This window comes from Xiphias gladius, chromosome 7 (genome assembly GCF_016859285.1).
Source record: "Xiphias gladius isolate SHS-SW01 ecotype Sanya breed wild chromosome 7, ASM1685928v1, whole genome shotgun sequence".
In the NCBI taxonomy this organism is placed as follows: domain Eukaryota; kingdom Metazoa; phylum Chordata; class Actinopteri; order Istiophoriformes; family Xiphiidae; genus Xiphias; species Xiphias gladius.
This window is the reverse complement of record NC_053406.1, coordinates 295294-308500: the sequence shown is the minus strand read 5'-3', so window position 1 is coordinate 308500 and position 13207 is coordinate 295294. Positions and strand designations below refer to the sequence as shown.

At 41.0% G+C, this 13207-nt stretch overlaps 1 protein-coding gene across 4 annotated transcripts in view; it reads right to left on the bottom strand.

Moving 5' to 3' along the window:
* Positions 1 to 9789, bottom strand: part of tnfaip1 (tumor necrosis factor, alpha-induced protein 1 (endothelial)) — a 15248-nt gene extending 5459 nt beyond the window's left edge. The window contains exons 1-5 of one of the 4 annotated variants that reach the window (XM_040130636.1): positions 9557 to 9789; positions 8452 to 8512; positions 7996 to 8371; positions 6695 to 6864; positions 1615 to 1698 (exon numbers count right to left, since the gene is read on the bottom strand). In XM_040130636.1, coding sequence (XP_039986570.1) covers positions 1615 to 1698; positions 6695 to 6864; positions 7996 to 8239 — 498 coding nt within the window. In that variant the 5' untranslated portion in view covers positions 8240 to 8371; positions 8452 to 8512; positions 9557 to 9789. The remainder of the gene's footprint in view (positions 1 to 1614; positions 1699 to 6694; positions 6865 to 7995; positions 8372 to 8451; positions 8513 to 9556) is intronic. The other 3 variants (XM_040130637.1, XM_040130635.1, XM_040130638.1) reach the window with 3 other exon arrangements.
* Positions 9790 to 13207: the final 3418 nt, after the last annotated feature.

The following is a 13207-nucleotide window of genomic DNA, read 5'->3' as shown; positions in this document are numbered from 1 at the left end:
TCATTATTAACGTGAATAGTTTCCATCAAAACTCTCATTTCGCTAAATTGATGCACTTATGTTTCAGTATAATAGAACTTTTATATTGTCAAGTAACATTGCTGTACCGAATGGGTCTGGCAATGGGTTGAGACAACAATATTCCTAAACTAAAGACAGTTATAAACAGATGATAGGAGTGAGATGAGTAACGCCAGACTGGAGAAAATACACATAAAAATTAAGAAGTAACAAGTTCTAAAGAACAGAAGTTTTGTGCTGGGAGCCGGTTGTTTGTCAGTGGACTCAATTTCTAAGCAAACATAAGTTAATGTTGCACACCGTCGGCGCTGTAGTGGAGAGGAAGAGAGGCATTGAGGAAAGGCACTTGAGGGCAAGCATAACGTCACATCCTTTGGATTTTCCCGGAAAATTTGTCCCAAGTCCTTAACATAGAAATCAGTCCACAGGCTGTTATAGGCAACCAAGAAAGTTGGGTCAGGTCTAATTTTTTAAGTTCCATTAACATCTGTTCAAACATTGGCAATAAAAAAGTGATTAATACATGAAAATTGCTTCACATTCTTAAATATAGTACCTTTAAGGGACTCAGAGCAGGAAGGAAAAGATTCTCTGGTCTGATGAGAACTCCGGACACTATGTCTGGCGAACACCAGGCACTGCTCAATACCTAGCTAATATGATCCCTATGGTGAAGCACCTTGGTGGCAGCATCATGCAATGGGGTGCTTCTCAGGAAAGGGAGACTGGTCAGAATTGAGGGAACAATTAATGCAGACAAATACAGAGAGCTCTTTGAAGAAACCTGCTCCAGAGTGCATGTGAACTGAGACTGCTGCAACAATTCTCCTTACAGCCCAACAATGACCCAAAGCATACAGCCAAGACAATGCTGGAGTGGCTTCCGGACAAGTCTCTGACTGTCTTTGACTTGCCGAGTCAAAGCCCAGACTTAAACCCATCTGTGGACAGACCTAAATATGGCAGTTCCCAGATGCTTCCCATCCAATCTGACGGAACTTGAGAGGATCTGGCAGGAAGAATGGGATAAACTGCCCAAATCCAGGTTTGCAAAGATTGTAGAGACTTACCCAAGAAGCTTGAAGCTGTACTTGCTGCCAATGGGGCCAAAATACCAAATTAAGGGTCTGAATACTTTTGTTGTTGAGAGATTTCAGTTTTTGATTTTTAATAAATTTGCAAAAATGTCATTGTCATTATGGGCTATTGAGTGTAGTTTGAGGGCCCAAAAGGTCCATTTAAAATTAAATGTACAACACAATAAAGTGTGTAAAAAGGGAAGGGGTCTGAATACTTTCTGAAGCCATTGCAAGTACATTTATATGAAAAACTAAGGAAATGTTATCTTTATCTTGGAATAGCTGATAAAATTCAATCAACAGTTATGACTTGTGTTTTGTTTTTGTTTTTTTGTTTTTTTTTAAATTTTCACAAACAAATACCAAGAAAAGACTAATCACAGGAGCATTTTTAATCCTGATTTTTCTCACTGCAAAGTCACAATGGAGCAGTATCTAATTTACAATATTTTTCAACTTCATTAGTTCCAGATTCTTAATAATGATTAAATTCTAGCAACCTCTCCATATTTACCTTGGTAGAAGACTGGATGAGCCTCTCTTCTTCCTTACTGGAGGTGACCACAGGTATAACACATAGGGGCTGCTCTTTACTGCCCTGTCAATCAGATGTTAATATACACTGGAAGTTAAAAGGTATCATGGGTAGTTACAATGTCTTTGATACTCAGTTTCTTTAGGCTAGGTTTACATTTTAAGAATGGGTAAAAGTCGCATCAAAGTGAGACTCTACACACATTTTAATCATTATTCTTGTTTAGAACATGGGCAAAAATTACTAACATATTGTGCATCCATCAGTGACGTAGGTTTAAACCAGCCAAATTTTTTATGTGCTATGTGAAGGCAAATTAACTTGCTTGAAGTTCTTGAAGACGTTTCACCTCTCAACCGAAAGGCTTCTTCAGTTCTCAACAAGCCTTTGAGACTAGTGGCGAAACGTCTTCAAGAACTTCCAGCAAGTCCAATTGCCTTCGTATTGCACTTACAGAATACCATGACCTGAATGACTGAGAATCTTCACAAACAGCCAAAATCCAAAGAGAAAAGGGTAAAGAACAATGAAAAGTAGTGTACAACACTGCATCCCTTAATAGAGATTCCCCATTACCCTTCTACCTACACATTTCCATCACAAGTTGACAGTTATGTAATTTTGAAACAAGATAGATTTGTAAAATAATTGCTGTTATCCTGTTCAGTCAACAATTACAGAAAAATGGTAAAGCAAACAAACACATTAAAAAATGATATTCCAAGATGGCGATCAAGATGGCACCTACTGTTGCAAACGTCTCTGTGTTCTCCTCTTGCAACCATTGTTATTTAATGTTTTGTTTTTTTCCCCATTTTATTTAAAACGTACATGTCTCATTGGCACAGATCACAAAAGGACAAAGAAAGGCTACTGGAAATGGGGAAGCAACCTTAGTAGCTCACTTTTAATCTGTTGGATCTGAACTACCTCCTGCGTCCGAGCTCAAACCAGCAGGGCCCACCAACATCAGTTTTGATCAAGGGGAAGAAGCCACACAAACAACTGTGAGGCAAGAGATGTGGGCTACATACTAGGCTAAAGGTTAGAGCCAAGTGACCACCTCTGCCTTGCCTTATGCTTGCAAATGTCCAATCCTTTGAAAATAAAATGGATGGGCTCAGAACCAGGATTATATACCAGCAAGAAATTAGAAACAGTTGTGCGCTTAATTCTCGCTGAAACCTGGCTATCGGACAATACACCGTGAACGCGTGAATGCCGCTGCGGTGCTTGAGATCCTGTAGGACACCATAAACACACAAGAAAACGCACCCGGACTCCGTGTTTATTGTTGCAGGCGACTATAACCACTGTAATCTACGGACTGTGATGCCAGCATACCACAAGCACATTAATTATTACAAGGGTGAAAAACATATTCGACCAGGTGTACAGCAACCTGATGGGGGCATACAATGCTGCATCCCCGCCCCCACTTCACAGTCTGATCACATCTCAGTGTATCTCTACCCAGCATACAGAAAGCTCATCAAGCAAGCCCCCACTGTAAGGAAAATAATACAAGCATGATCGAGAAAAAATCTGATCAGGGGATATAGGACTGATCATGACTGAGTAGGATGTATTCAAGACAGCTGCTATGCTTTAGGCTGTACTGTTGATCTGTTTGAAGACATTTCAGTGATAACCAACTACAGTAGCAGCTGCATCGACAACAGTGTGACCATTAATGAACTAACTTGACTTCTTCTCTCTCCCGTAGTTTTGTGCTTTCTTTTCTCTCTCCTCTCTCTTCCTGTCGCTTTCTGCAGGTATTTCTTCCCCTGGTGCTGGCAGGTCTGGATCTGACACTATAAACCACCTACTGCTCCCATGATCCTGCTCAATGCCCACTGCTTCAAATATTATGATTATCATCTATTATTATCAATTATAATAACATCTAGAATTATTATTTAGTTTTAAAAGTACTAGTATTCACCCTATTATTAGTTCTATTATTAGCCTCATTATTGTTACACATCTTTATGTTATACGTCTACTGTGCTATGCCCCCCTTTTCTCTCTCTCTCTCTCTCTCTCTCTCTTCCTTTCTCCCTCCCTCCCTCTCTCCCTCCCTCTCTCTCCCTCTCTCTCTCTCTCCCTCTCTCTCCTCTCTCTCTCTCTCTCTCTCCCTCTCTCTCTACCCAGCCGGTCGGGGCAGACAGGCGACCACCATGAGCTGGGTTCTGTTCAATGTTTCTACCTGTTAAAAGGGAATTTTCCTTGACGCTGTCACCAAGTGCTTGTTCATGTGGGAATGTTGGGTCTCTGTAAATATAACTATAAAGGGTATGGTCTAAACCTGCTCTACGTGAAAAGTGCCCTGAGATAACCTCTCTTATGATTTGGCGCTATACAATTAAAATTAAATTAAATTGAATTAAACATATCCGGACATATCCAAACCCAAAACCATGGATAAACTGTGAGGTTCGATCCATGATGCACGCTCGCTCCAAGGCATTTGCCTCAGGTAATGCAAGTGAGCATAAGAAAGCCACACCTACGAACAGCCATAAAGGACACCAACAGAAAATACAGACTGAAACTAGATGGTCACTACAGCCCTGCTGAAACCCAACTCAGGGTGTTTCAGATTAGAAAGGATCACAGGATACAAAGATAAAAGCAGGAGTGAGATCACTGACAGGCACATCACACCAGATGAGTTTAACAAATTCTATGCCCATTTTGAGGTCCTCAACACCTCACTGGGGAGAGAGTTGGCCGGTGGGAGCACACTGAATCCACTATTCGCAATCTCATCTGCAGATGTAGCAAAGACTCTGAAGAAAATAAACCCGTGAAGGGCAGCCACCCCAGACAACATTACTGCACGAACAGTCAAATCCTGCTTGCCGATGATGGCAGATGTCTTTGCAGATATATTCAACCTGTCCCTCTCATAAACCTCAATCCCCACCTGCTTTAAAAACGACCATCATAACAAACATCAATAACCCACCTGTTATAAAACGATGATCATCATACCACTGCCAAAAAAGGATAAAGCAACTTGTCTCAATGACTACTGGCCAATGCATTTAATCCTACAGTGACAAAAAAAACTTTGAAATAATCGTGATGATACACACACACACACACACACACACACACACGATCTATTGGATCGTGTGTGTGAAAACTGAAAACCAGTTTGAGACAACTGCTTTGCAAAACCAAGGAAAATGAAGGAACCGTGGGGAAGAGTAGAGAGAAAGAGAAAAAAAAAAAAGATCCCAAAGCTCCTCATATCCCCTATCACACAATCAACTACGTTCAAGTTATGATCTTAGCACTGTAAACATCTATTCAGCATGCGTCCACCAGAGAGCAGTGTCCACCATATAGGCCAAAACACCTAAAAGTGCTTGGCAGCCATCTCAACCCAGAAGTTTAAAACGAACAGCCAGCACGAACTGTTGCAGCCCACCAGTCTAATTTGTCCTGCTACAGTTTCATAATGAACCGGAAATATTTTTACACTTCTTATTGTTTACCATACATTGATTTATTTGTGACGGCCCACCCCAATATCAACATTTACTGCCCATATATTTATTCTTTTTTTTTTTCCTTTTTTTTTTTTTTTTTTTAACTATTTCAAATGGGTAAAATCTTACTTTGTTGTAGAGCTGCGCACAGTGTATTGATTGCTCTCTCTCTGACACATTGACAACAGTCGTGCTGGCCTCCTCTGGCCTGTCGTGCTTATCATCTGGAGAACCAGAAGAAATCCCACCGCATCCCAAATCAATTAAGTTTTTACTGTCCCTCTCTGTCTCTTTACCAATCTTCTCTGTGTGTCTTTCATTCATGGTGTGCATGATAGTGCCAAAAATTTCTAAAAATCTTTTTTTTGCTTTGTCATTATCGGGTATTGAGTGTTGATTGATGAGGGAAAAATGAATTTAAACGATTTTAGGCTGCAACAAAAGAAAATGTGAAAAAAGTGAAGTGGTATGAATACTTTCTGAATGCACTGTATGTGTTTGAACAATAAGTTAAAATTTAGCTCATGTCATGACATCATCTTGTCGTTACATAACAAGATCATGACATGACTGTCCTTGAGAAAAAAAAATGGCTTTGATTGTATTGTGATTTCTACTACACATAGCATTTGTAATCAGTTTCATGTGAGTGATGGATTTTGCTTTATTGCACTAATTGGTTACATGGTTACAGTTAGGTTGTCTGAATACTTTCTGAATGCAATGTCTGTTGTCCTTGTACTTGAGTTTGCCTGGCATCCTTCGGGCAGCACGGATTATCAGGTCCTTTGTCTGGAACTTGTGGAAGCACATAACCACGGCTCTGTGTTTCTCCAGGTTCTAGACCTGGCTCGGGCTAGATTTTGGCTTGGGCCAGGTCTGGGTTAAACCGTCTACTTCTTCCCTATAGGTCTTTAAGTTTAGCCTTCTGCCTGGCTGTATCATTGGCTAAACTGGTTAGCATTGACTCTAGGGTCTGCAGCTGGGTCATTCCAGATTTCAGGACAGAAATGCACTGCTCATTGTCAGTCACCATGGTCTGTATTCTATCCAGTTTTTAATCGATTGCCACAAGTTTATTTTCAAATCTGACAGCTATTGAGTCTGTGCCAGTCAGCAGGTCCGCCTGCAACTCCACCAGCATTTTAGCCAAGGTAGCGTTATCAATGCTAACCAGGGGTGCATCAGATCATTCAGGTTTTCTTAAGGTTTTGCTGGTTCTAGATGCCATCTTGGTGGGCACACTTTCAACATGCACCCCTTCTTATTTCACTTTCAATAGGTTAAGAGGTATAGTTTAGTAGGAACCATGTGATGGGAGCCAGGGAATTCGCCACTACTCCTTTCTATGCACCGACCATAAGTCAAGGACATTATACCTGACATTTCTACCTGAATATTCATCACTGACTGGGCTGAATATATTTTATATTATTTTGATATGAAAATAATTACTCACCAGAACAACTCTGCTGATACACAAAATGTCTAGAGATGGTTTCGTATTACAGCCTCTTTTCTCCATATTTCAAATATCAGTAAGTGTGGGTATGACTCACGTGCAGGGTGTTTTGACAAAGCTCTACCAGGCCCTGGATGAGGTAATACTTTGCCTCAGCTAGCAGCTCCTGGAGAGCCTGACGGCCTTTGGGTAAGGTGACTGTGCCGTCACGCAGGTAGCACAGGATGCTGCTAAAGTGTTTCCCACTGCGGTCAATCAGGATCCAACCTGTGCAGAAGCAACAGATCATGATAAGAATGTGAACATCTGGTTTTCTCTAAGAAACTGGTGCACAGCATCTTTCACAGGCAAAGACGCTAGTGTTTCCCACTAATTACCTAGACTGTGGCAGCCCACCAAGGTCTAATTTGACCTGCTACAGTTTCATAATGAACCGAAAATATTGTTCCACTCCTCAGTATTTACCTTACATTGATTTATTTGTGGCAGCCCACTACAATATCAAAATTTACTGCCATATATTGGCAGTAAATTTCTCTCACATTGACAACGGACTGTCTGTCATAGTCGTGCTGACAACCTGGAGCACCAGGAGAAATCCTGCCACATCAGTGGACCATCGAAAAATCCATAAAGTTTTTACCATCCTTGTCTGTCTCTTTACTGGTCCTCTCTGTGTGCCTGTCATTCGGGGTGCGCATGAGAGCGTGCTGCGTCCGTGTTGCGGGACTGAGCTCATTGGCTAATCACAATATGTAATAAAGTCACGTAACAACCCTCACGGACTCAGGTCGGGTCAATGAGGGTTGCTACAATGTGAAGCAATGGAGCCGTTTATATTGTTCAGTTATTTATTTGTCACAAAGTACTAGGCTATTAAAATATTTGCAGTGGACTACCCTATACACGGTATTATTTTAAAATATACCGAAGAAAGACCCCCCCCCCCCAGGTCAGCTACAAACACAAATAGAATCTAATTCTGTGGGAAAAACTGGACACTTTAGTTATGTGAAACTTTTTTTTGGTGTAATTTCAGTGAAATTATCTCATTCATTCTACGCAAAGCGAATTTGTTCATGATGAGCAACAGATGTGATTATTTAGACCTTTAAAGGTTAAAATAGCAGCAGATAAGCCATTCGTGATCTAATTTCCCAAAATATGCCATGAATGTAATTGTGAAGTCATGTGTTTTGTAAAACTATACACATAATCAGTCATGACAGTTTTTTTAATTATTTAATCTGCAATGTCATGTTTAATAGAATATTTAAATGGTAATACTAGTTTCAGCACTGCAGATCTGTGTTTTGGAAAGATAACAGCACAATCTGGATTTTAGTCAGTATCTATACAGAACAGTCAACTTGTGTCTGCTGTTCAGAGATGGCTTACCTTCTTTATCAGTGAACACTTCCTTCTTTCCACTGAACATAGCTTTCAGCATGGAACTCTCCCTGGTCAGTATTTGAAGTGTGGTGTAAAACAGGGTCCCGCCAACATTAATCCGGACATATTTGTTGCCTAGGCCAACCGCTCCTCGATAACTGCAGGTCTTGGTCTTGGGACAGGCCAGAGGAGGGGCTGGGGAGGTGGAGTCAGGCTTATGATGCTGGGGCAGGTAGCTGTCTCCGGACATGTCCTTTTGGAGGTAAATGACCACCCTGCAGACGGAGGTCCGAAGGCCCCCCGCCGTGGTGACAGCTACTGATGAGGCCGCCACAACCTCTCACTGCCACAGATCATTACTGGCAAAACATAGAGCACTGAACTGGAGCTGAAAATTCGCCATAGAGCTACACAGAAAATGGCTGAAGGCATGTATCACAATACAGAGTGGAAACCACCTACCCTACTATTATCTTTTCCTCAGTTTCGCTTCCCATTAAATGGAATGTGGCTGGGCAGGACACTATAGGGGTAGGGATGGGGAACATATCAATGATTAAAAGGACAAATTATGAATAAATCTACAACGGCAGGCAGCTCACTTATCTTGACATTGACTAAAATTAGCAGCTGCTTTCCAGCCTCTACCAGGTTTTAGTAGTGGTCCCAATTAAAGTGGAGTTATAGCTCAGTTTAACAGAGTACTGCTAACGTTAAGAGTGACAGCATTAAAACTTTAAATTAGGGTACAGCGATAGTAACTCATAAACATTAGGGTTTTAACTTCAAATAGTTGCCTGCTAGTTGGTTAACGTTATCTCGCTAGCTTGTGTTTATTGTTAAACTACACGCCGAATCTCGACATAATATCTACAGAGAGTTCTGTCGTCGCTAAGGCAATAGCGTAAACTAACCTTACTTAACAAATTAGCAGGTGAACTTGCTGCTACTTGGCAAATTAACAGCTAATTTAGTTAACTATCAGCAAGCTGAGGGTTAGCTCGGATGTCATGTTCGGTCATAAATAGAAATGTTATTGACTGAACTGCCTTTAGAAACTTGCCCTTTGTATTATTTTTTTGTTTGTTGGCAAAAGCCCCAACAATGTATAAGGCTATTTTAGAAACTGAAAAATAGTAATAGTCTTCTGGTCAGTCCGTGTTGTCGGTGTTCCACCTCTCAATGCTTCACTGCAACAAAATATTACTCTAATACTACATTTTCTTTGCGCCTCTCGGTTACCGCTACTTCCTATGTAGGTGTGTTTTGCCAATGTTAGCTAATGCTGAGTAGAGTGGCCAAACTTACAAATGAACGCGAGACAACTAAAAAAACAAGCCAGTCCTATTAGTTGAAAATGTAGTGAAAGCTAGGTTAGGTTTTGTACTTAATACACCTCGAATAAGTTGTTACCTAAAATAACATTTACAAAAGGTTGTCCTCCAAATATGTATGTTCGACTAAACAAAAATCCCATTAAATTGCCTAACGTTACCGTCCTTATCTACATTCAGTACTGAACAAATGGTAACGGGTCATCACTCTGAGAACGTTGACGTTTACTTACCGACCTCTCTGTGCTGGCTTGACCTGTTATTGTGAGTCTGCAGACTGTACGGCAAAATAACCCTTTCTTTGTTGTCGTGATAAACACCCACAACCGTATCTAGATGTGAGTTGTAAAAAAAACATGAAAAGTTAAACTCTCTCCTCCTCCTTCTTCTTCTTCTAATGAGTTCACGAGAGGCTGCGCGTTTGGCAGCATAATACTGCCCCCCACAGTCAGTAACGTGCACTGCTAGCCGTTTCCACCCGGACCTAGCGTGTCAGTTATTTTCAGTCGCCTCCGTTGAGGGTGTATTCATGTAGGTCACATTCCCATTTACTTTGGACAATTGGATGTTCACATAATTGTGTATCACTTTATAAATGCAGGGCGGTGCAGTGGTTAGCATTGTTGCCTCACAGCAAGAGGGCTCTGAGTTAGAAAACCAGTTAAACCCGGCACTTTCTGTGTGTAGTCTGCATGGGATTCCTCCGGGTACTCCGGCTTCCTCTCACAGTCCAAAGACATGCAGGTTGGGTTAATTATCGACTCTAAATTGCCAGTAGGTGTGAATGTGAGCGTGAATGGTTGTTTCTCCCTAACTGTCAGCCCCGTAATAGAATGGCCACCTGTCCAGGGAGCACCGCGCCTCTCGCACAGTGTCAGCTGGGTTTGGCTCCAGTCCCTGCCCCACCTGCTGCACTTAAATGGCTAAGCAGTAGCGCTAATAGATGGATGGGACTTTACAAATATATTCAATAAAGGACATGGACGGGTTTTTTCAGCATTTGTTAGGAACAAAATAAGAGAGTTTGAACCCTTTTATTTTGTATCTTGATGTAATATAAGTGATATTTGGCATGCCTGGGGGAAAAGTTTGGGCTCCTTACACAGGTAGGTAGCCATCCCCTTGCTTGTGCCCTTCCTCCAATCTGCAGCCTTTACTGGAAGCTGCAGGGTGAGTAGTGGCTCTTGGTTCCTGATGGGCTACCATAGGAGCATATAAACGAATAAAACTGTAAAGCCATAATATGGTTTGCTGCATGTGGTCAGGATGGAGGTCTGGTCCAAGAAGCAGGTTTACTGATGTATCTGGATAAGGTTGCTGGTTCTGCTGGAGTAAAACCAGCCCCCAAACCCCCCCATATCGGGAACATGGACTGGTGTAAAAAGAACTGTTCCAGGTTTCCTTGGAAAACATATTCAGATTCCTCTTAAGAGGTCTCTATGGAAGTCCGTTATCCCCAGGAAATGAAAAAGAAAGGATAAAAAAACAAAAATACAGTAAATCAAAACTACGCAATATCAACATTTTTTTCAAAGTTTCAATTTAGTGTCAAACATTTTTGACTTATTATTTCGTAATTATGACCTAGCATCTAATAAATCTGACTTTATTTGAAGTCCACTACAGACTGAACATCATCTCTGTGCTACAGAAGCAAAGAATAGCAAGACCGGACCCCTTATTGTTGTGCTGAGGTTTGAGGGAGAAAACCTCATCGTAAAAATAATCAGAGCACGGTGGGTGAAGTTAAGTATGCAAGAGTGCTAGGGGATAGTAACTTGCTAATTGGCTGTAACACAGAGAACCACGTAGAAAAGGCCAGAAAGCTACTGCGTGTAGGAAAAGTTAAAATGACAAAAACAATTAAAGATGGAGAGCAGAGGCCCAACGGAGGTAAGGGGGTGACAACAGAAAAATTGACAACCTGAAAAGTGCATAATAGTACAGTTAAAAATGCAAAAGGAATGACTAGATGGGCTGAGAAAAGAGAGACAGAAACAGCGCTGGTTCAGTTTGATGCCAAAGATATCACAAAAGAACTTTATTTTGGATTTATAAAATGTAATATGAAGGAATTTGTCCCAAAGCTGATGAGATATTTCAATTGCCAGGAGTTTGGGCATATAAATAGGATGTGCAAGGGCAAGAGAAGATGTGCAAGGTGTGGTGGTGATCATGAATATGGAAAGTGTGGATCACGTATATAGCCGAAATACAAGAGGCTGTGGTACAGCAGATACGAATCTTTTATGCTGAGGCAGTTAGGATGACTGGACAGGAGAAACTGATTGAGAAGCAGGGTTGTAGGAAAGAGGAAATGGTGGCAAGTACTGTGCAAGAATTTGAAAAGAAGATGCTGGAGGAGAAAAAGAAACGTTCACAGGGTGACATTCATACCAGGAGTTATAAATACGACTGCAGATGTTAAATCTAGAAACAGAAAGAATCCAGATGCTGTCCATTATCTTGACATCAGAGGTGTAGATAGGAGAGGTCTGGGGAATGATAAAGAAAATGGGAGGGGATAGGAGGGAATGGAACTACACTGTTCTGGGCACTGGAAATGAAGTGGTGATAACCAATAAAGAAAAGCCTGAGTTAATGGTAAATACCTTTGTTGCTGTACACAGCTGCAACAATCTGAGGAAGGAAAGCAAGGTAGGGAAAAAAATTAGTAAACCAGTAAACTACAGACCCATAGCACTAACATCACATATCTGTAAATTAATAGAATGATGGTTAATAAGAGGCTCATGCACTTTCTGGAAAAGAGGGGCTTGGTGGCTGTGTGCCAAAGTGGATTTAGGAGAGGCAGGAGCACAATGGACCTGGTTCTGTGTTTAGAAGATGAGGTCAGAAAAGCCCGGGTTGATAAAGAAACAGTGGCTGCAGTGTTTTTTTGATGTGGAAAAGGAATATGATATGTTATGGATAGAGCGGTTGTTGATCAAGTTACATTGAATGGGAACTGAGGGAAACTATTTCATTTGGATTTTGGATTTTCTAAGTGGAAGGGATATTAGGGTTACAAAAGTGTTGGAGCTTTCAGAAAATCATTTTGTAGAAAATAATATGCCCCAGGGGATTGTTGTAAGTCCTACGTTATTCTCAGTTATGATTAATGATATATTTGAAAGTATTCCATCAGGCATGGGAATGTCTCTGTTTGCAGATGATGGGGCTTGGTGGACGAGGAGATGAAATGTAGACCATATACTTAAGAAACTACAAGAAGGGATAAATCAAGTTACAAGAAGGGGGGAAGAATGGGGTTTTTCTCTCTGGAAAAAAAACTCAAGTAATGCTTTTCACAAATAAGAAAATCAAGCAAAGAATGAACCTTAAACTAAATGGAAATAATCTAGAGAAAGTGGAATGCTTTCATTTTTAGGAGTACATTCTGACCCCAGACTAACATGGAGAGAACATGTAAGAAGTATATTGAAGAAAAGCAAGAAAGTCAGTAATGTCATGAGGTGTCTGGCAGGGTTTAAATATATATACTGTATGTAGCCCTAATCTGGGCAAGAATAGATTATGGTCAAATCTGTGCATTCAGGGTTGTACTCTGAAGACTTGCGTTAGGGGCAGTGAAAACGGCATCAGTGTGTGCTCACTAAGTTGAGGCAGGAAAAATGCCACCGTGGTTCCGTAGGAAACAGCTGATGGCCAATCACTGGTTAAATCTAAAATGACACAAAGAAAGTCATTGAACTAAGAGGGTCTTGGAGGCCTATTGGGAGAGGGGAAAAGTACATAAATCAAGTTTTGGATGGGTAGGTAAATCCATAGCAGGACAACTGACAGCTCATGAAATTTTATTTCGTCCAACTGTGTTGTGGCCTGTGAGACCCGAATGGATGCTGCAAAATGCGTGTGTGGAT